The sequence below is a fragment of the Papio anubis genome, chromosome 4, assembly GCF_008728515.1.
Source record: "Papio anubis isolate 15944 chromosome 4, Panubis1.0, whole genome shotgun sequence".
Classification (NCBI taxonomy): Eukaryota; Metazoa; Chordata; class Mammalia; order Primates; family Cercopithecidae; genus Papio; species Papio anubis.
This window is the reverse complement of record NC_044979.1, coordinates 52,518,701-52,542,307: the sequence shown is the minus strand read 5'-3', so window position 1 is coordinate 52,542,307 and position 23,607 is coordinate 52,518,701. Positions and strand designations below refer to the sequence as shown.

General features: G+C 35.3%; 1 protein-coding gene across 2 annotated transcripts in view; it reads right to left on the bottom strand.

Moving 5' to 3' along the window:
* The window catches only part of NAMPT (nicotinamide phosphoribosyltransferase), a 38,080-nt gene that overhangs the window by 5,601 nt on the left and 8,872 nt on the right, over positions 1 to 23,607 (bottom strand). For both annotated transcript variants that reach the window (XM_009203633.4, XM_021936153.2), the window contains 8 exons: positions 23,275 to 23,431; positions 21,593 to 21,696; positions 19,216 to 19,344; positions 13,932 to 14,090; positions 13,221 to 13,357; positions 8,499 to 8,724; positions 6,742 to 6,861; positions 387 to 527 (listed from right to left, as the gene is read on the bottom strand). In XM_009203633.4, coding sequence (XP_009201897.1) covers positions 387 to 527; positions 6,742 to 6,861; positions 8,499 to 8,724; positions 13,221 to 13,357; positions 13,932 to 14,090; positions 19,216 to 19,344; positions 21,593 to 21,696; positions 23,275 to 23,431 — 1,173 coding nt within the window. The remainder of the gene's footprint in view (positions 1 to 386; positions 528 to 6,741; positions 6,862 to 8,498; positions 8,725 to 13,220; positions 13,358 to 13,931; positions 14,091 to 19,215; positions 19,345 to 21,592; positions 21,697 to 23,274; positions 23,432 to 23,607) is intronic.

Genomic DNA, 23,607 nt, shown 5'->3' with positions numbered 1-23,607 from the left:
AACCTCATATTCTACCTTCCTAAAACAGTTTGGTCAGTGATTATATACTTGCTTGTCTTTAATATATGATGGCTAGGTAAGCTGATGTTCCCAAATATTACTTTTTGATCCAAAGGTATAAACGGAGGCAGTGGGAAATGACTGACCTGTATTATCTCTCTTAAATGTTTTTCCTTATTGGTCTTACTTTTTCCGAATCTGTCTCCTTAGGTCTGTTATTACCTAATATCTCCCTTCTCCTTGTTTCTGAGTTAAGGTCAGCAACACCCAACAACATATTAACAGTCGAGGGCCACATCAATCTTTGACAATTGCACTCAATAACCACATTCTACCTAGATATATAAGGAAGGTACTAACACAGAAGTAATTAAAAGGTGACATACCCCAAGGCCATTAGTTACAACGTAACTACACTTGAAGGAACAATTCAAGAGATCTCTTGTTAACTTCTGTAGCAAAGCTCCACCAGAACCGAAGGAAACATTTTCAATACTCCACTTTTTTTGTTTCATGCCTTCTACAATCTAGATTAAAACAAAACAAAACCAAACAAAACCTTAATTTGGAAGACAATGGAGATTATTTTCAAAGGACAATATTGATGAAGCATCCAAGAGCTGTTTTATAACACAGTCAATAAATAGATAATCATAGCCTGCATTTTGTTTTTAAAGACCCACCCACCCCCAAAAGATGGATATGTGTGGAAGAAGAGGATTTCATTCATAGTTTCTGAATCTGTATTACTGTCACTGTGGTTCTGGTAGGATTCAGGGAGTGAAGGAAATGAGAGAAAGTGAGAAAAAAATAGCTATCTAAGACTACTTGAGTCAACTTCTCTCATTCACCTCTTTAAGTTACTGTCCAGATGTCAGCAACAAAAGCAATGGGAGCCAATTTACTAGACTCTAGGAATGACTGTAATCATCACAAATAAGTCACAATACACCATATGATTACACGTCTTATATAATGGAACATGTAAGAATCAAAAGATACTGGTGGCGAAAGAATATAAAATACTTCTCCTATATAACAGTTGATATACTGGTAGAGTCATTTTATTATGGCTGGTGCACCAGTGCCAGAAACAAAATTATGGACAGATGCTCTGGGTGTTAAGATTTATTACTGTATTATTTTTGGGAGAATGATTAGTTATAAACCAGCTAGACAGACCTGTATGAACAGTTCTAAAAGAGTTCTTTCAAGGGACATACAACTTTAAAAATGTGTTTATTATCAATGTTATTTGTATTTCTTTCACCAAAGTCAAGTTTATTTACCTAGCACCTGCCTTCTTATTTAACATATTCAATCAGTTTGATGATAGAATGTGGCAAGTGAAGTTTGGTAACCATTTACTTCATGAGAATAGTCGAACAGGAAGTAACTGGAAAGGCTGGCACTGTTTTAGTTAAACAGAACTTTCAGAAGTTATTAGGAAATCTTAACAGCCTCATGTGTATCAAAGTTACCACATTCTCACCAAATAGTCTCAATTTGACTTTTTTTTTTTCAACACTGCAAAGGAAAAAACCCAACAAATCCCAAGCAACTTCATTTTTTAAACAAATCTACATTTAGAAATGCAACTTTCTTTTTAAATGCCAACCATCTAATTTGAATCAAGATGAATCTAGAAGAATCAAGATGAAAACATATAAAACTTAAAAAGTGATTCCTTTAGGATGTACACAAATCCAGTCTCATGTCTTTATTGTACCTGAACCTAAAGGTACCCAAAGCCCCTGAATTTAGGTTTTCCTTTAAATTTGTGAACAAAGTGAATTTCAATACAGAAGAAATGCAAAGAGTAGAACAGAAAAGGGGAAGAAAGGGAAACAGGTAGATGGAGGGTAAGGTAAAATATAGAGAAAATAGTTTCTGACCTGTCACCTCATTTTAGATATGCTTCAGAGGCAAAAACAAAATGAGGAAATAACAAAGAACAGTATCATCTAATATCATATCACTGTATTTCAGGCTAACTTTCTTTACCAAAAGTTTTAAAATTTAGACAATTTGGAGTTAAAGTGAATTTTGAGTCTGGGAAGAAAAACATTTAATACATGTGAGACTTGAAAGAAAGCTTCCTCTTGCCAACTCTGAGAATGCAATACTATGTTAATGTTTTAATAAATCACTCGAATAGAGGTTTCAATGATACCCAAGAAGATTGAATCCATAACTGAAACACAATAGAAAAAGAAGATAGACACTCTGTATTTTGTCCAACATGAGAGATTTTTATTTTCCTAAATAAGCAGTTTCATTTTGGTACACAGTGCAAAGTGAAAACCTAGAGCAGGGTTACACTGTAAACCTCATGGGATGTCACAGGGGTGACAGGTTGAGTAGCAAAGTCCAAGAGTGAGGCTGACAGTCAAAGAAGAAAGTAATTGTTCCAAACAAAGCAGATTTTTCATTTTATCAAAACTACAGCATCTAATTTAATGTACGTACAGAGCAAAACTGAATTCTTTTTCCTGCTTCTAAGAACATATTTTTCATACCAATGTAAAGAAATTACAAGTACAGATGTTCCCAAACATACAATGGTTCAACTTAACAATGGTGTAAAAGTGATTTGCATTCAGTGGAACATCAATAAATTACTTGAGATATTCAACACTTTACTATAAAATAGGTTTTGTGTTAGAGGACTACTCAACTGTAGGCTAGTAAGTGTTCTGAGCACCTGTAGGGTAAGCGAGGCTAAACTACGAGGTCTGGTAGGTTAGGAATAATAAATGCATTTTCCACTTAATATTTTCAACTTAAAAGTGGGTTTATTGAGATGCAACCCCATGCTAACTTGAGAGGAACATCTGTATTATCCTTTAGGTACACCTATAGGCCCAGCTTTTTTTTTCTTTTAAAGACATTTTTCTGGCCGGGCGCAGTGGCTCATGCCTGTAATCCCAGCACTTTGGGGGACTGAGGCGGGCAGATCACCTGAGGTCAGCAGTTCGAGACCAGCCTGGCTAACATGGTGAAACCCCTTTTCTACTAAAAATACAAAAAATTATGGGCGTGGTGGCACATGCCTGTAATCCTAGCCACCCGAGAAGCAGAGGTTGCAGTGAGCCGAGATCGTGCCATTGCACTTCAGCTTGGGCAACAAGAGCGAACTACGTCTCAAAAAAAAAAAAAGACATTTTTCCTTCCTGAGTACACCTGCATTAACACAAAACGATTCAATGCCCTATTTGTTCTGTTTAAGTTTCACTAATGCCAAAGAGTATTTATCTCAATATTTAATTCTTGTTTATGTAGTTTTTATTCATGTACAGTTTTGGGCTGATTCTCAACTACAAAGATGCACATACAGGCTGGGAATGGTTGCTCACACCTGTAATCTCAGCACTTTGGGAGGCTTGAGTCAAGGAGATTTTGAGGCCAGCCTGGGAAACAGCAAGACCCCCATCTCTACAAAACATAATACTTCTTACTCCCAAATCAATCTTTGGAAAACTGTAATTTGGGAACTGACCTTACTTTACCACCACTGAACTTTCAAACAGAAAAAAACCTGTGTTTCATAGCTGTAGATACCATCTGAGATTGGTATACATCAAAATGTCAGTGGTTTCTGAATGTGGACGGCCTCCATTATGTTAGTGATATTCTACAGAGTATTTTAGATGTTAGTTATGATGAAATTGTGGCTCCTAGGAACCTTATTTAGTAAACAAGAGGCAAAAATTTTAAGACAATACAGACATACTTTGAAAATACTGTGGGCTTGATTCCAGACCACTGCAATAAAGCAAGTAAGGGGAATTTTTTGGTTTCCTCCTGCATATAAAACTTATGTTTACACTACATTGTAGTCTATTAAGTGTGCAATAGCATTATGTCTTAAAAATACTTTATTGCTAAATAATGCTAATGGTCACTTGAGCCTGAGTCATCTTTTTGTTGGTGGAGGCCCTTGCACTGTTGATGGCTGCTGACTGATCAGGGTTGCTGAAGGTTGGGTGGCTGTGGCAATGTCTTCAAATGACAACAATGAAGTCTGTCGCATCAATTGACTCTTCCGACCACGAAAGATTTATCTGTAGCATGCGATGCTGTTTGGTATAATAGCATTCACCCACACAAGAACTTCTTTCAAAATTGGAGTGCATCTTCTCAAATCCTGCTTTGGTTTTATCAACCAATTTTATTGATATTCGAAAGTCCTTTGTTGTCATTTCAACGATGTTACAGCATCTCTGCTAGAAGTAGATTTCATCTCAAGAAATCACTTTCTTTATCCATCCATATGAAGCAAATCCTCATGTGTTCAAATTTAATCATGAGACTGCAGCAATTCAGTCATACCTTCAGGCTCCACTTCTAATTCTAGTTATCTAGCTATTTCTACCACATTTGTAGTTACTTCCTCCACTGAAGTCTTAAAGTCAAATCAAGACTCAGTTATCCGTGAGGGTTAGAATCAATTTCTTCCAAATTCCTGTTAATGCTGACATTTTAACATCCTCCCATGAAGCCTGTTCTTAAACGGCATCTAGAATGGTGAATCCTTTTCAGCTATACACTTAAGACTATATTTCTTCTTTTTTCTTTTTTTTCTGAGATGGAGTTTTGCTCTGTTGCCCAGGCTGGAGTGCAGTGGCAGGATCTTGGTGCACTGCAGCCTTCGCCTCCCGGGTTCAGGCAATTCTCTTGCCTCAGCCTCCTGAGTAGCTGGGACTATAGGCACGCATCGCCCCGCCCGGCTAATTTTTGTATTTTTAGTAGAGACGGGGTTTCACCGGGTTGGCCAGAAATGGTCTTGATCTCCTGACCTCGTGATCTGCCCGCCTCGGCCTCCCAAAGTGTTGGGATTACAGGCGTGAGCCACCGCACCTGGCCAAGAATATATGTCCTAAATAATAATATTTGAAATTACTCTTTGATGGATAGGCTGTTGAATGGACGTTGTGTTAGCAGGCATGAAAAACAACATTAACCTCTTTGTACATCTCCATCAGATCTTAGATGCCATCTGCAATAATATTTTGAAAGCAATCTTTTTTTTTTTTCCCCTGAGCAGTGGGTCCAAACAGTAGGCTTAAAATATGCAGTACATTATGATGTAAACAGACATGCTGTCATCCAGGCTTTGTTGTTCCATTTATAAAGCACAGGCAGGGTAGATTCAGCAAATTCTAAGGGTCCTAGGATTTTCAGAATGATAAATGAGCACTGTCTTCCACTTAAAGTGACCAGCTGCATTATCCACTAACGAGAGTTAGCGTGTCCTTTCAAAGCAGGCGTTGACTCTTCCTCTCTAGTTATGAAAGTCCTAGATGGTACCTTCTTCCAATGGAAGGCTGTTTCCTCTACATTGACCATCTGTTGTTTAGTGTAGCCACCTGCATCAATGATTTTAGCTAGATCTTCTGGGTAACTTGCAGCAGCTTCTACATCAGCACTTGCTGCTTCATTCTGCACTCATGTTACAGAGATGGCTTCTTTCCCTAAATCACAGGAACCAACCTCTGCTAGCTTCCAATTTTTCTTCTGCAGCTTCATCACCTCTCTTAGCCTTCACAGAACTGAAACGAGGGCCTTGCTCTGCATTAGGCTTTGGCCTAAGGAAATGTTGTGGCTGGTTTGATCTTCTATTCAGACCACTCAAACTTTCTCCCTGTCATCAATAAAGCTGTTTCACTTTCTTATTCATATGTTTAGTGGAGTAGCACTTCTATTTTTCTTCAAGAACTTTTCCTTTGCATTCACAACTTGGCCTACTGTTTGCCTTAAGAGGCCTATTCTAGCTTTCAACATGCCTTCCTCACTAAACTTAATCATTTCTAGGTTTTGATTTAAAATGAGAGGGATGTGACTTTTCCATTCACTTGAACACTCAGAGGCCATTGTGGGGTTATTAACTGACCTAATTTAAATACTGTTGTGTCTCAGCGCATAGGCAGACTTGAAGTGAGCAGAGAGAGACAGGGAATAGGTAACTGGTGAAGGAGTCACACCACACACAGTATTTATCAATTAAGTTCACTGTCTTTTCTGGGTGTGCTCTGTGGTGCCCTAAAACAATTATAGTAGTAACATCGAAGATCACTAATCACAGACCACCATAACAGATATAATGACAAAGTCTGAAATATTGTGAGAATTTACCAGTAAGTGTCACACAGACACGAAGTGAACACATGTTGGAAAAATAGCACCAAAAGACTTGCTCAACACAGGGTTGCCACAACCTTCAATTCGCAAAAAATGCAATGTTTGCAAAGCACAATAAAATGAGGTATGCCTGCATAACGCTTACACTATTTGGCTAAAACTAATAGTGATGACAGTCAATACTTAATTTCGAAGAGGTGACAGCTATTCTATAATTTCTGAAAAAGCACCCATTAATATGAGTTTTACAGATTTGTGAAGCTCCGGTCTATGAAAACTCACACCTATGCCAGCAGAGTCAAGGTTTGGTTTTATATTCCAAGGAATATTTCTTGACTGAGATTTTCTTGTTTCACAGTGATACTTCTTTAGATTCATCATTCAGGGTGGCCAATGACAACTGGAAGAGTAAGTATGGCTTGGCTGGCACTTCTGTATTTTAAACTAATATTTCTAAACTTTAAGCAATGCACAGAGATTTATACCAACATAAACACAAAGACTTAAAATTGTATTTATGTTGTGTTCTTTATCCAACAAATATAAACAAGCTTAATTATAAGAATTGCCTTATTGAAACTTTTAATATAAAACACATACCTCTTGTAAGGTATTAATATCTACTCCATCCCCTTGAATAACTCTAAGATAGGGTGGCAGCAACTTGTAGCCCTTTGAGTTCTCAGTAACAGGAAACTTCTTACCTAAAATCTCTAAAACCTATATGGAAAAATATACATGCAACATAAATAAAGCTGAAAACAAGTATAAGAGCTTTTCAAAGTTAAATGATTTTGCTTTGATAATCGAGAATATAAAAAGTAACTATTTAAAAAATTTTATAACACTATGTATACGCCTTCTAAAATTTGGTCCAAACCCTTTAAAGTACATTAAAAACAAGCATGTTATTTCCTATGAAGTGAATTCACATCATAAAGTGGCTCAAAACAAGTTTTTCGCCTTAGACCTTTCAAATTATACGGATTCAAGAAAAAAAACCCTTAATATTAGATTAAGTACATTTTAAAGTAGTATATAAAGCATTTAACAAACTCATGATTATACTTTTGATTTGGATTTATTCTGCTTGTGCCCAATGACTTTGGTTTTTGTCTGATGTAACTCCAACATGAATCCAGTTCAATCACAAAGTTCAGAGAAACTGTGATAGGCAGACACAGCATCTAGAACCCATAGTCTTTAAGTTCTCCTTTGCTCTTAAAGCCAAATTGCACAATACGCAAACCGTCTTACTAACTACTGAAAGTTTTGTACACCAATTTAAAATTTCTCAGATAAACAAAAGAGTAAATACTGACATTCTCTTCCCACAACAATCATTTCCTTTTCCTAAATAAACTGATTAAAGATTCTAACAATGAGAAAATTCCATATTGATGAAATCAGTTTCTCATAACTAGCTGTGTAGAATTTTTATGGGGTAACAGTAAAAATATGAAACCTGTCAAGTTTGCTAAAACCAAATATTGCAGGCTAAGACAAGACCTTCAGATTGGCCTATCATTTAATAGAGTAAGAAAAGACCTCCTTAATTCTGTGTCTCCCTTTCTTAAGGGGTAAGTACTCTATCATTAAGTATCAAACAGTGTGGTCAAGTAGCAAGGCTGCAGCCGAAAGACCTACACTGGATATCTGGCTCCTTATCTTCCATGTTGTGTGACCTTGAGCAAGTTACTTTAACCTTTCTAAGCCTCTGTTTTTTCTTCTATAACAGAGACAGTAATATTTATCATTGTGTTTTTTTGTAGAGATTAAATGGCACATCTTATATAAAGCACCTAAAATATTTTTCTAGTAGTAGGCATCAAATAAGTCTGCTATTATTACTTTTTGAAGAAGATAAACCAAGTCCTTGAACATTAACAACAAAAAGCAACATTGCTACATTATGAATCAACAGTATTTCTAATGAACCTCCACTTGAGTATTTTTGAATTATTTTTATTCCACATCACCCTGTTCCTATTTCTTCTGTGCTAACAACTTCAATGGTCTAGCAGTGACTTATGCTGAAAAAGAAAGAAACTGCAAATAAGTTTGGTGCCCAAATCATAGGATTAATTAAAATGGCAATGCTGTTAATTTTGCAGGTAAGCAGAAAAGAAAATATCTATTCAACTGTCTAACTGACAGTAAAATAATCCGTAACTCTTGGTATCCTTCTGTGCTATTACTGTGTGACCTCAGGCAAATTTATTACTCTGTTTGGGCTGCAACTCTAAAACAAAGGGGACGGTCCAGACAGCTCTGAAATTGTGTGTAAATGAAAAGTAGTGTTGATGCAACTGGGCTACACAGGCATTCTAATAATCAAGTTACATATGAAAATTTACCTTTAACACAGTGTCAAGAGGGTTTCCAGAATCAGGTCTGATTATTAGTGGTGCCTCTGTACTTCTCGATACAATTAAATGTCTTAGATCCTCACCCCATATTTTCTCACACGCATTATAAATGTCATAGCTATCGCTGACCACAGATACAGGCACTGACGAAAACTGTGTTACAATATGTTCAAAAGCATCTTTTTCATGGTCTTTCCCCCAAGCTGTTATGGTACTAGAAAACAAAATGAAAATACAGATTTACTTAGGCAGACACATGATCTATCCCTGAATCACCTTTAACCACATCTCATGTGTGCTATACCAAACCATCAACATCACAGAGGTGAGTGACTTAGTTTAACGAATACACATCATAAGGCAAATGAATATCTGGGTCAACCACACCTTACCCAGTTAGTTTTTAACACTATTAAGTAGCCTTACTCCTCTTCAACAGTTAAGTTTCTAACCTCTTATTTTCAACCAATTATCTGTGTGTGTGTGTGTTTTGTACTCCTGAATCTACTCATTTAAAATCAGTCTAACTAAAAAGCACTTGCTGAGTGCCCTTTATACTATATGTCAAGATGTCAGAATGACTACATACTCCCATTATTTTGTTAGGCAATGAGAGCACCTGGCTCCCTTCTGTGAATTTTTGAAACTATATACCAATAATAGTACAGACATACTTTTTTTTTTTTTTTTACCTTTCAAAATCTTATACTTAGAGGCAATTATTTATACTATACTATACATACATATAGTCAACTACCTGTTATATCTTCAAATGGCTAGTAATAGGAAGTCATACATTTTGTTTGTAGATTATCTACTATGAATTAATATATGCCCAGGGAATAAGAATTCAAATACTTAGTTTAAGCCAAACATAATTAAGATGGAAAATAAAGTATGAGAGTTTCTACTGGATAAGAATGGTTATAGTGATTTTTGCAATGTCCTTAATTTCAGTTCTTTTTACAGGATAGATTCATATTTAATATGTAATCATAGATTGGGTTTCACTTATTTGAAATGCTTGGACCGGAAGTATTCTGAATTTCAAATTTTTTCAGATTTTGGAATATGTGCATTATACTTATCAGTTAAGCATCCCCAGTTCTGAAATCTGAAATGCTCCAATGAGTATTTCCTTTGAGCAAAAAGTTTCAGATTTTGGAGCATTTTGGATTCGGGATGCTCAACCTGTGTAAATATTTGTTAATATATAATGTAAATAATTTTAAAAGATCTCAAACAACTTAATAATTTTGAAAATTACCATCGCATTATGCCAAGCAATTGGTCATTCTCCCTAATTTTCTAGTCTGTCTCTAATCTGTTCTCCTCAGGAAATAATAAAAAGATAGCACATTCATTTATTATAAAGCCCAAGTAGGTATAAGTTTAACTAATAACTGTTTGAAGAGTCAGACTTTATGTCTGAAATTATCACTTTATACAACGTGTGTGTTTTTTTTTAAAGGACTACAGTTATAACCTTTTCCCATACTGTCAATGGTACACCTGGGGTAGTGCAGCATGTACATTTCAAGATTGTAAAGACTACTACCCAGAATCCAAAATTGAGAGAGAACCTGTTTATATAAAACTCATTAGTGAACACTCTTCTTAACAGCTACAGAGGCTGCCAGTAGCTATGTCGATTCTCTACTTCATGCATCTGTAGGCTAAATGAAAATTAAGATATGACTGAAGAGAAGCTCCTCTTCATATTCAGATCTGCAACCTTCCTCTTTAAAAAGGAGAGAATTAAGATCAGTGAATACCAATACTGGAGAACTTTACAATGTATGAAGTAACTCCTACAGTTAAGGGGTCATTGCTTATAATGTTGTATCAACAAGTCATCTAACAATCTAGTTGTATCATGTCTAGCAATTTTCCTGATGCTTTCTTTGTCTTGACTTCAATGACATCTCCCATGTTTCACCTTTTTCCCCCCTATTTCTATGGTTCCCTTTTCAGTCTTCCCCAGATGCTGTGCTCTCCTTCTTCAATCTAACATGTCAAATGGCAGTATTTCTCATGGTTCTAACTTAGGCACTTGTCTTCTGTAACATCTTGTGTGAAACACTCAAAAGCTTAAAAAAAAAAAAAAAAAGTCCCTGCATGAGAGTTTCCAGTATGTGTATCTTAGCCTGTTTTTCTTCCGGGCTTTGGATCTACTTTGTTAGATGGAAAGTTGAATATCTTCATCTCAGCGTCCCACAGACACTTGCTCTGGCACCCTCTGTCTAGTCCAATCATAACCTCTATTAGTCTAGTACAGTATTTGATATATGAAGATCATAAATAATCATCAATGAATTCTACCAATGCCATAAATCCTAATTTCAAGCACCAAATTAAATTTGATAACTTTCCAAAGTTTGAGAAAAAAAGCTTCTGTAATTAAGTATTTCTAGGTGCAGATTCGTCTATTAAGATACATATGATAATGGTAAACCTCTAAATTTATAGAGTTCTCTATTTTAAAGTTATTTTAGATGTTAGCTCATTTATCATCAACGACCTTGTCATGTTGGAGATGTAAAACTTCAGCTCCTCCTTTTGTTTGGTTGGATGGAGGAAATGAAGAACAGAGAGATAAGTGACTTGAGAGAGATAAGTGACTTGCCCAAGGCCACCCACTATGTCAGCCGGAAGGTAACCCAGATTTCCCAACTTTCAGTCCAGTCCTCTTTTTGCTATACTATGCTGTTGTTTAAAAGACATTCTATTAAGAACATGTGAAGCATTTGTATATATTAAGGAGTCAAATTTTACAAATGCAATGAATATGAGACCATAAAAATAAAATGGATTTTTATCCCATGCCCACATACAGTATCCTTTTCATTTTGACAAGAAAGTCCTGAAGAAGATAGCCCTAAAGAAGATATTATCTTTGTTCTCCTTATCATGATGTTACTACTTTGAAATAACCATCAGTAAAGAGTCTAATATGTGTGTACTACATTAGAGTTTTAAAAGATGTATATACATCTAAGGTCAAACAAAAAATAACTCTTAAAACTTTTTGACACTCTTATTTTCCCAGTTTCCTAGTCTTGAAAGTTGTTTGTAAAAGGTTCAACAAGGCCTTACTAATACAATGCTCATAAACGTCGGCTGAATCTATTTTCTACTGAGTCCCAACTCAAATCACCAACTAAATCACCAACTTTGAGCAATTTTATCTCCCAAGCCATTGCTCATCTTTACCTATTTCTTTCCATTTATTTAGTACCTTAGTCTGGGCTTCATCACCTTAAGACTGTTGGAATAGCTTCCTATAAAGACTACCTTCTGGTTTTTCCTTTTTTCAATCCATAGGATAGATATCCTGCTATAAAAAAGTCCCTAAGATATTTATCTCATAACATCACGTCTTTGCTCAAAAATATCAGTGTCTGCTTCCATTTGAAAATGCCTAATTTAGAATAACCTAGCACGACGTGCACATAGTTAACATTCCATGCCAAAATATGAGGGCCCTTTCTAACCTGAACCTGTCTTCTCGGTCTCCCCTATGCTCCCTACAAAATCTGTGTTTCAGCCCTTATTCTCTCAACACATTCACTCTCTCCCTATTCTTGCCCTTTCACCACAATGCTTGACACAAGATAAGCATGCAATAAATATTTACTCAGAGAATGAGTAAGTGCCCAATGTTGGCTATTAAATTTTACCAATCCTTCAAGAAGTGAAGATTTTGCATATTTCTATAAAAGCTTTCTTGATTCTGCTAGCGAAATATGATCCTTCCTTTCCTATAGGAATATGATTCTTCCTCTCCTTCCCTTGCAACACTAAAGCATTTTAATTGTACCTTCTTCCAAGGAGTTAACCAACCAAGCAGACTATTACTAGTGTATTATTCTCATCCTGAGGATAGGGTCAGTGTTTAAAAAATATCCTTCTATCCCTTGTTGCATCCAGTAGACTGCCTTGCATGAACACCAGCCAACTAATATGTCTCAAATAGTAGTACCAATAAAGCTTAGCCTGATTCTAAACTCACTGTTGGTTTTAGCACTCTGCAATTTTAAGTATTAGCAGAACTTAAATATTCCCTAATGATTATAGTAAATAATTTTGTTATAAAAACCAGTGATAAGGTTTGACAAACATTTTAAAAACCTGATTTACTTTTAATAAAGTTAGCTCTAGGACCAGAGCAGCCGCAGTTTAGATTATAATTTTTTTCTTGGGTAACTGGAGATGGTTTAGTGAGAGCAAACAAGGAAGCATAAAAAGAATCTGAACACCCTTTCTTTCCTCAATAGGTCCTGCTTTCTCATCTGCAACTGAAGATACTGTACAGATGATAATTTCTAGGGCAAATATAGATAAGGTCATGTAGGAGGACAGGGAAAAGGCAAAAAGTGGCTGGTACTTACAGTGAGTGCTTCTAAATTTAATGAATAAAATCTATCTACATATGACAATACAGTCATTGAAAAAAAAATTCCTTAAAACTTCTATGGCAATATAAGTGTTGGAAAAAAGCTCTTATACTGTTTCTTCTAGGATGGATAAAATTTCTCTACCTCTCTAAGACTAATGTTTACACTTCTGTATAAATACTGAGTTTGGGTTGCTCAAGTTCATGAAGATTTATTGTAGGTACCTGGCTCTGCAGTTAAGTAAAATGTCACTGAGTTACACACACACGAGTGAAAACATTAGTAGTTTTAGAAAACAAACAGAATTTTTTACCTGTGTTCTGCTGCTGGAACAGAATAGCCTGGAACAGGATCTTTCGTTCCATAATATTTTTTAATTAGAGCAATTCCTGCTACTGTATCTGTTCCTTTGAAGTTAACCAAATGAGCAGATGCTCCTATGCCAGCAGTCTGGAAAATCAATCATAAACCAAAATCCAAAAAAGAAAAAGAAAAACCCACATTAATAATAAGACCAGGATGCAGTCAACCACATTTAAGGTATATAGCATAGCTCCCATGAGAATCGTCTTTATTCTTAGGAAAGTATTTATCAGCGATAACAGTTCCTAATGACAAATATTCAGTTTTTCCTAAATATTTAAAAAATCAACTATTATCTCCTCAAAGAGACCTAGTTAACAGTGTCCCACCCCCACTTTTCATCACTCTCTCTTCCCTTACCCTGCCTTGAGCTTCTTTATGGCATTATTTCACACCTGATATATTTATTATGTCTGTTTCTGTCTATCCATCTGTCCATCCATCTAATATATAAAGGACAGGGACATCTGTTGAAGGACATATCCCATGTACCCTGAACATAGTAGGTACTAAATACATATCTGTTGGTTGAATCTTTGGAATTTCAAAATGTGGCCTACTTAGAACCAAGATCAATCTCAGTAACATCCCCAAAAGTTTATAGTGGTACTCTAATCAACAATCCACACTACATTAAATGAGGTTGGTTTCAGTTACTTACCTCTTGGGAAGAGACTCCTCTGTAGCCAAAATCATGTAACTTGTATTCCAGACCATCTAAGTTACCAGAAGTTTCTAACAAATATTTGGCCAATATTTTCTTCTGCTCTCTAGAATTTGTGGCCACTGTGATTGGATACCAGGACTGAACAAGAATAGTCTGTAGTAACAAAATTAACCACAAATATTAAGACATAAAATACTGCATTCTTTCTGAGGAAAATCCTAGTTTTTTTTTTTTTTTGGAGGTATGTCCTGAACTTCCATACTATTAACTAGACACACAACTGCACAGTAGGATGCCTGCCGTGTGCACTCCAGATATAGTACATAGCTCAGCTCTCAAATCAGCAACAAAGAAGATAAGCACACCAGGCCCACATAGCAGAGAACTTCACATTACCAAGTTTCTATACAAAGCTCCAAAGAAGCAAATAATATTTTGAAAGACTATGTGATAAAAGGAAAAATTTTTTACAAGTTTCATTCTGTCATGGATCAACAGTTTATAAAGTACACTGAAACTTGGATGTTGAGGCAATGTCAAATTGCCCCAAGTTTCTAAATGCTTACTCTTCATTTCTGTACTTAATGCGGACTTGGATCAAACAGGGCATGGACCAGCACTGGTCCGTGGACTGCATTTTGATTAGTATTGGTCTAAAGCAGTTGTTCATTTACTCCTCAAGGTAGTCTCAGATCTAATTTTCCCTTGGATTCAATATGACAACTAAATTATATACTTGAGGCACTTTAGCTTACTACTAGAAAATTCTATTTACTGAGTTATGGTTATGTGCTTAGCTTTTATCAAATATATAAGTATTTGATAAAATACTTATGTAAGTTACAGGAAACACTTCTGCTTATGTTGTATAATCAAGGTCACTGTCTACTTTGTAATTCAGTGACTATTAAGTTCCCAAAAGAGAAAATTGAAAGAATTGCTGGGTTCCTACTTTCTGATGAGAACAGTTCCTTGATTTCCCCTTTTTTCTTGGTTGTCAGGAAGCTCCACAGAAAAGTCTGTCTAATCGCAGCAATCATAATAATTATCATGGGTTAGAAATTCACTTCTTCATTCTAAGATCATAATTTTCTATTTTCATTTTATAAACCAGATAGTATATCATTAGAAGCAGCTTCAAATCTGTTTGAAAAAGAGCTGCTAAGATGTCTGTGCTGAACCAAAAAGATATTTATTAACTAAATTTTACAAAGCAAGCTTTTACTGAATACCAGCTAAGTGATAAATAAAACAAAAAGATTAACCTTGAACTTGCCAATCTAGTCACCTTTTTAAAAAACCCTGTAGCATTAGACTCCTGTGACTGATTAAATATGGCCTTTGCAGCTCTTCTCATCAAGAGATGGAATCTACTTTCTTATCTCTTGATTCTGTGCTGCCCTTATGACTGGCTTTTGACAAACAGAATGTGGAGAAAGTCATGTGTGACTCCCAAGCCCCAGTTTCAAGATGTTTTGCAGCTTCTACTCTCATTCTCTTAGAACCCCAAGACTACCATGCTCTGAAGAAGCCTCTTACGGAGTGAGACCTGGTAGTCCCAGCTATCTGAGTTGAGGCCCCAGACACGGGAATGAGGCCATTAGACTGTCCAGCCCTGGCTGAACCCTTAGCTAAATGCACATGCGTATGTCTAAGCAAGACCAACAGACGATCATCCAGTCAACCACAGAATCAGGAGAAATAACAGTTGTTTTAAGCCATTAAGTTTTGGGGTAGTTTGTTACACAATAGAAAATTGGTACAATTCTCAAACTCTATAACCAATCACCTCCAACATCTGACCATTCTGCTTCTGAAATTACTCTTTCAATTCCACTGCCAAGGCCCATGATTATCCTACCTTTAATCTTTAGCCTCTCTAATTATTCCTCATATTGCCACTGGTTATCATTCTAAAATAATTTTTTTTTTTTTTTTTTTTGGTTGCATCTTTCCTTAAAAGCCTTTAACAGTCATCTACTGTCCATGGGGCAGGGGTGGAGCTGATTCATACAGAATTTGAGAATCTTCCAGAATCTTGCCTTGTTTACCATCTAAAGGTTTATCTTCTACATTTTTCACTTTTATGCTGCAGTCCCCATAGGACTATTTGTCATCCTAAGAACACTGTGCCTTCTCCTTATTAAAAGCTTATTTTCCATTTCATGATTCCTTTAGACAGAATTACCTATTTTCTGCTGCCAACTTGCACTAATTCTTAATGATATTAGTGATTAGTTCAGAATGAATTGTCACCTCTCCCTCAAAGGCCCTTTAAGTGAGACATCTTACTCTAACTTCTGTGCCCAGCATTTTTCTGGGTACACAGCTGGTACTTAAATCAATATTCACTTGTTGAATTTAAGTCAATCAGCTCTTACATTTAATTCAACTCAAATACTGATATTATCTAGGAGTATGAGAAAGATATAAAACATAATGTGAAAAACTCTAGTTGAGTTATAAAGGTAGAAGATTGACCTTACCCCTCGAAAAATGCCAGGGAAGGAGAGAAATAACTATGAGACACAGTGATCCTTCACATCACCGTTTCCTTTCCATAGTCCAACAAAATCAGCTTAAATTATACTCTTAATAAAATCACTCCCCTTTTAAAAAGATCACTGTAGGTGTAAGCAAGGGAAAAAAAGGCAAGTTAGTTTGGGTTAATCCAAGGTCTAATAAAGTAGGCCTTGTTGGAAACTTTTCCAAAATAGCAATTTGCCCACACAAATCAAAATTATTAGTTGAAACTAAGACTAAAGGAAGTAAACCTGTAAATTTCCTTCCAGAAGTGTTATTACAATGCTACCATGCAGGATGCAGGATAAAGGCTTTAAAGAATGAGAAATGGGATGGTACAGCAGAAAGGGCACTGCACCTACTCTGTTCACCAGTCCATCTCTCAGGACGCAATTTCCCCATCTGTGAAATGACATTTGGTCAGTATAATCGTTTTTAAAATCAACTTTCCCTTTCTTCTTAATAGTAGAAAGGTCTTGTTTTGCTTTTTGGTGGAAGAAAGGGATAAGTTTAGCCCACTATGCTGGTTCCTCAGCCCCCTTGTAAGCCTGAGACACCTCTGCAGAACTCCTAGGTGCTCTTAAAATTGTTATGAAATGTGAGAGGACTAAGGTTTCTTCTGGCACCAATATTGAAATAAAGCAACTCAATTTCAGTATTTTAGAATTCTGTGTGCTACTAACAGGTGAATAACAATCAATAGTTATTAATAACTGAAAATACAGTGGGAAAGAAAACTGAAAAAAATACTATTTGATGCTATTACTGAAAATGTTTTAAATCAAGATCTGTTTAAAGAATATTTTCAAATTTGAAAATAACAAGTTTGTTGGGGATGGGAACAGATTTCAAATACAAGGTGGTAAACTTAAGGTTGGGGATTGATAAGAGTAGGATGAATTTCCTCTGTCCCCACAAGAGATGCAAAATATCTATGAAGAAGTCTATTCTGGAGATCTAATATGCAGAATAAACACATTTTAAAAAATAGGATCTGTCAGAAACTACAATAAGGGATAGACAGTATCAGACTATAAGTTTTTATGTTTTAGCTATAAATGCCTATTTAGGACGGAAATAACTTAATATATATTAGTATAAAAAAGGTAAACTCAATATAAATTGTTTCAGGTTATAAGCAAAAAAAAAGCAAGGGTCTATGTACTACTAAAAAAACAGTATCGAACAGTCCCATACTAGATTTATGTTTAATAACTTTTAAAAATATTTATATATTTGGTAAACTGCTTTAAAATAATTGATTTTTTTTTTTTTTTTACTTTATGGTTTCCTAGTCGGATACACCAAAAATAAGTTTTTTATTAAAAATTTATTTAAATGTTTTAAAAATTTTATTTAAAAAAATTTACTTTTAAGGCCAAAGAAAACTGTACAAGGAAGCAAGGTGAAATGATATCTAATTCTCTACCCATAAATATCTGCTTTAGGAAAGTTTAATTAGACATAAGGAAGAGTACTTACTGACTAAATCCCCAGTCAGACAACTAAAAAGAACAATATGAAAAAGGTTAATCCATAGATGACAAATTTTCTAAGTTAAGTTTACCTGGTTGGGATCTTTGGCATTTAAGGTAAAAGGCTAGCCTAGATGACATGAACAACTCTTCTACTCTTGTGTTTTTGTAACACCATCCCCTCAAAATCAAGTATTTGCCAGGACAAACACTATTTACAGCTCTACAGAAACCAGTAAAATACGTTCTCTTTTACGGTTCACAGTTAATAGTTTTAGTATATGGTATAGACTATTTAAAACCTTTATTTAACTGTACCTATTTTTTTTTAGTCTATTATTAGTTAATGGCCCATCAAAAGTCTATTAATTTTCTGTCAACTTAGCAAAATGTGTTTCAAACATATTCTTGGACCTCTTATATTTCAATGTTTTTTCAATTTTTTAAGTGAGCCTCAAATGTACTATTTTACAATATAATAGCAAATAGCAAATTACTTTAACCAACAAACTAATTAGTCAGTTCTAAGAACTAAGTAAATGCCACCAGATAGTAAGGTGTTATTTCTATAGTTACTTTCGACGGTATATTTCCTCTCACAGATTAAATCTATGATTAAACTGTTCAGAAGTCAAGTAGAGTATTATTATCAAAACTCTGACCATGTGAAAACATATGACTACTTAGGTATACATACAAGAAAAACAAAAAAAGGCTTGCAGTATAAACCCGAAGCCCAAAATGTACCCTTCCTGAGAAATTAAACAATATGAATAGCAACTCTTGTTTATATTTAGATGAGACACTGAAAAGTAACAGATGGTAGATCCCAGGACCTAAACTGATTAGAGAAAAATGAAGAAAGTAGTTACTAAAAGTTGGAACAAAGTTCCTTTAGTCTAACTTGAACATTTATCATTCATTGAATGTTGTAAGTTACTAGAAATGCTGTTGTAAGTTTGCTCTAAGATAATACACATTTAAAATGGCAATGAATTAGATGAAAGGATAAGTTTTAAGCCAACTAAGTTTTGAAAACAATCACTCTCAATAATTTGATTTAAACAAAATCTCAGAACATTCTATTCTACTAGAAGAAACCTTAAAGATTAGTCTGTCATTTTATAGATGAGGAAATTGAAGCCTGGAAAGGTTAAGTAAATTATAGGAGATTATATATATAGCTTTATTAGTAACAAATTCTAAACTGTAATCTCAGTTCAATGGTCTTTATTCAATTAATGTTAAATAAGAATTAAAAAAACAAAAAAGCAATTTACCTCAATCCAATTTGTAAGCCAGTAACACTCTGGATCTGTGTTTTCCACCGTGAAGAGAACATTTCCTCTGGGAATGACAGAGCCCTCAGGAACAGCTTTTACTTCTATTGGAAGATGCCCATCATATTTCTGGCAGGAGAAAATGATAAATTTATTTATTCAACAGATGACACTCAATTACCTGCTGTTTTACTAAAGGTTCTTTACATTTTATAGAATCTAAATTTACTGTCATTGAAATTGCAATTGTAGATGCTACCGTAATCTAGTCAGAATGTCCTTATCCTTCTAAAAACTAGTTAAAATTATTAACATAGGTACTGATATTAATTGTTAAGTTTAATGATGCCATGTGCTTCTGCTAAGAACATTTATCACTACAAGTGACAGAAAATTCCAAACTGATCAAAACAAAACTGTTGCTTTTTCCCTGCTCTTTCAGAAAACGAAAAAGGATGCGTTTATTCCAACATATTCTAAAAGTATTCCAAGAACACTATCTTTATTTTAAATTTGTCATTTTCACAAAATAAAGGCTGCAGACTGAAAGATAAAGGACGGCTATTAAAGAACAAAAGAAAACAAAACGAGAGAGAGGGAGAGCTAGGGAAATCCCTGCAGAAGAAACAAAATAGGTTCCCTCTTTATTCTGGTGGTGGATATGAAACTATGAGACAGACCAAACGCAGAATCTTGGCAATTAACACTCAAGTCTGACTTAACTGACTTCCTCTTAATGCAATAATTGCCTCCAAAATTAAAAATTAGGCTGAAGATTATTTGTTATGTGACACTGTGCCTCCCTTTTAAAGCTAAAAGCTGTATCTAACTATTCACTAGGAAGGCAAGCTGCTTCAGAAATCCTGATAATTTATTTATGTGATTTGGGACAAGGTAATTAAATAAAAGAAAAATCTGTTTAAAAGAAGCACTGGAGGCACAGTGTATAGCAAAAAGAACATTGCCCTACAGGTTCTAGTTTGGACTCAAAAGCACTGGGGAGACCTTGGGCAAGTCACTTGCCATCTCTAGGTCTCAGATTCTGTTTGTAAAATGGGGTTAGACCAGATTATCTCTAGAGAACCTTTAGTTCCCCAAGATTTTCTGATCATATAATCAAACGACTTACTGCCCTGGCCACTGGACAGTATAGTAATAAGCATAGCACGTAAACTTATTACTGTACTTATGCTTACAACAAACCTCATAGAAGAGAAATGGAGCAAGTGCAGGTGATAGCTCACAGATTCTACTGACCTTATTTAAGATTCGGGAAAAGTGCAGCGCAGAGTGCTTACCTGGCTTTTTCAAGACCCATAAGTACCAAATAGTATAGCTCAGTATTGTCATATAGGCATGAAAGTTAAAGTATTTCTAATTATTCTATGTTTGACAGTCTGTTCAATGTAAGAAACTTTCGTTTGTGAGACTTAAAGTAACACTCAACATCAAGATACACCAATAGATTCCATTCCCAACTGATCACTGTAATAAAAGGAAACCACCACGGGATATTCAACTCTTATAATTATATTACCATGTCTTTGAGTGCCTTGATATCTAAGCAATAAATTCAAACATACTAGATATAAATATAATACAGTCAAGACTACTAAAAATCAACTTTGTGGATCAGCACCAAGCCATTCTCACTATTCAGTGAGAAACTTCCTAGAACTGTGTGTAGTGATAGACTCACAGCATCTATTTTCAGTCAAGAAAACAGACCTACATTTTGAAACTGCCAAATAACCATGCTCTTTCCTACCTATAGCGTATTTTCAAGAATGAATTCTTTCTCAAAAATGTTATTTAAGTTATAATTCATTTTTATTAATTAGACTTGCTGTAGATTCTATATGCTAATGATGTAACATGGGGAATGTGGGGAGAGGGATAACATGTCAACCTTAATTTTTCAAAAGGATGTCTAAAATAGTCATTATATTCAGATCACAAACAAAAAAGAACTGTAATGATACTCTAATCTCCTATTCAATTCTGGCTGGGGATAGTGGCTCACACCTGTAATCCCAGCACTTTGGGAGGCCAAGGTGGGCAGATTACTTGAAGTCAGGAGTTCGCGACCAGCCTGGCCAACATGGTAAAACCCCATCTCTACTAAAAATTAGCCAGGCATGGTGGTGTGTGCCTGTAGTCCCAGCTACTCAGGAGGCTACGGCAGCAGAATAGCTTGAACCTAGGAAGCGGAGGTTGCAGTGAGCCAAGATTGTGCCACACTGCACTCCAGCCTGGGTGACAGAGTGAGACTTTGTCTCAAAAAAAAAAAAAAAAAAAACAGAAACAAATTCTTTTGCAAGAAGTTTTGAACTAAAAGAAAAACCAAAACAGACCAAAACATGAAACCATCTTTTACCTCAAGAATGTAGTTCCATCCCTTTTCATTAAAGACATCATCTTGGAAATGTTCTTTGTAGACCTCTTTGGCTTCCTGGATTTTCTCTTTGGTTACTACTTTACCTAAAAGAATATACACGTCCTGTTTACATTTCTAAAGGTGCATTCTGTGAGTTGCTGAACTGTCATAGAATTAATAACTTTGGCTATTTCACCCATTCTATGGATTAAAAATACAACTAAGAGGTTAAATGACTCACCCAGAATCAACAGCAGAGTCAGAAAAGGAGTTTGTACTTCTAATCACTCAAAGTATAAATGTTAATTTATTGTAAAAGCAGATGTGTAATAGAAAAAACTATTACTTGCATAGCTTTTAAAAATTATATTAATTTTTTCTCTCGATTAATTTTGGTACTTTTCAACTCTGAGATGACTCAAAAGCTTCTTACATCCAAAGGAACCTTCTCACTTAGTTCGTAAAGAATGTGGCATCTTCAGGGTTGATAAGCCAGTAATTTCCATGATTACTAAATGTTTTCCCCCACAAACAACACACTTTTAATTAACTTTTCTTATCCGTAAATGAGGATAAAGTCGAGTACCCACTTATATGATGGTTGTGAGAACAAAATGAGTTAAGACATATGAACCACTTACAATAATGCTGGCCTAGAATAGGTAATCAATACATTTTAGTTATAATTAATAATAATATTTTACAAAGTTCTTAAGTTGTATGGCTAAATTAAAGTGTGCTATCAGTCTCTGGTAACTTAATACAAGTTAACTAGTAAACTCATTTGAAACATCTTGGGGCCAGGCATGGTGGCTCATGTCTGTAATCCCAGCATTTTGGGAGGCCAAGGCAGGCAGATCACTTGAGAACTCAAATTCAAAAGGTTAGAGATAAACTTTTCCAACATGTATAATGTGTTTGGGAACTGTTTTCCCCCTAGAAACACCATTACAAAAATGGATTAGAAATGGCCTTTCAAATAAGAAAGCACAGAAATTGTTTGGGGGATTTTTGTTTTAATATGCATTTGCAACTAAGTCCAGAGACACAGGTAGTTTTTAAAAATGGGTTTTTTAAAAAAACTGGCTAATATAAAAACATTCTAATTATGATTGCTACCATAATTCAAAAGGAGTTTCCAGTTCAGTAACAAATCCTTTACTTTGAATTAATGACTAAAGTATAAGAAACCAGATTAGCCTCCAAAAATTACCGACTTTTCTAAACTCATTTCAAAACTTTTATTTCAGCCAGGCACGGTGGCTCACGCCTGTAATCACAGCACTTTGGGAGGTGGAGACAGGTGGATCACCTGAGGTCGGAAGATCAAGACCAGCCTAACCAACATGGAGAAACCCCATCTCTACTAAAAATACAAAATTAGCTGGGTGTGGTGGGGCATGCCTGTAATCCCAGCTACTCGGGAGGCTGAGGCAGGAGAATTGCTTGAATCCACGAGGTGGAGGTTGCAGTGAGCTGAGACTGTGCCATTGCACTCCAGCCTGGGCAACAAGAGCAAAACTCGGTTTCCAAAAAAACAAAAAACCTTTTATTTCAGAAAACTTTTCTCATACTTAGAACATCAAACACAAACACACCAAATTATAAGATTTAATGCATCCAAATTAACAGATTTGTTAGAGTAATAAGCAGTGTTTAAAATATACTAGGAAAAGTAGTACCTTTTAAGTACTTATTAAGAATGTACTGCAACCCATAAAATACTGTTTCCTCGTATTTCACCTTCCTTAATTTGGAGTTTTCTGTCTTCTTTTCACGGCATTCAAAGTAGGAATAAACTTTGCTTGTGTTGGGTGGATACTGTTTATAGTGAGTAACCTATGTAAAGAAAAACACTTCTGTTAGAAAACACCGATGAGCAGACTATAAATCACAACAGAAAAGGCTTGAAGTTACTCCAAAACCAGAGAAACTATACTTCTTGTTTGCTATTAACCAGTTTCTTTCCCTGGCTATATCAAACAAAAAATAAGTATCTTACTAAGATATTTTCA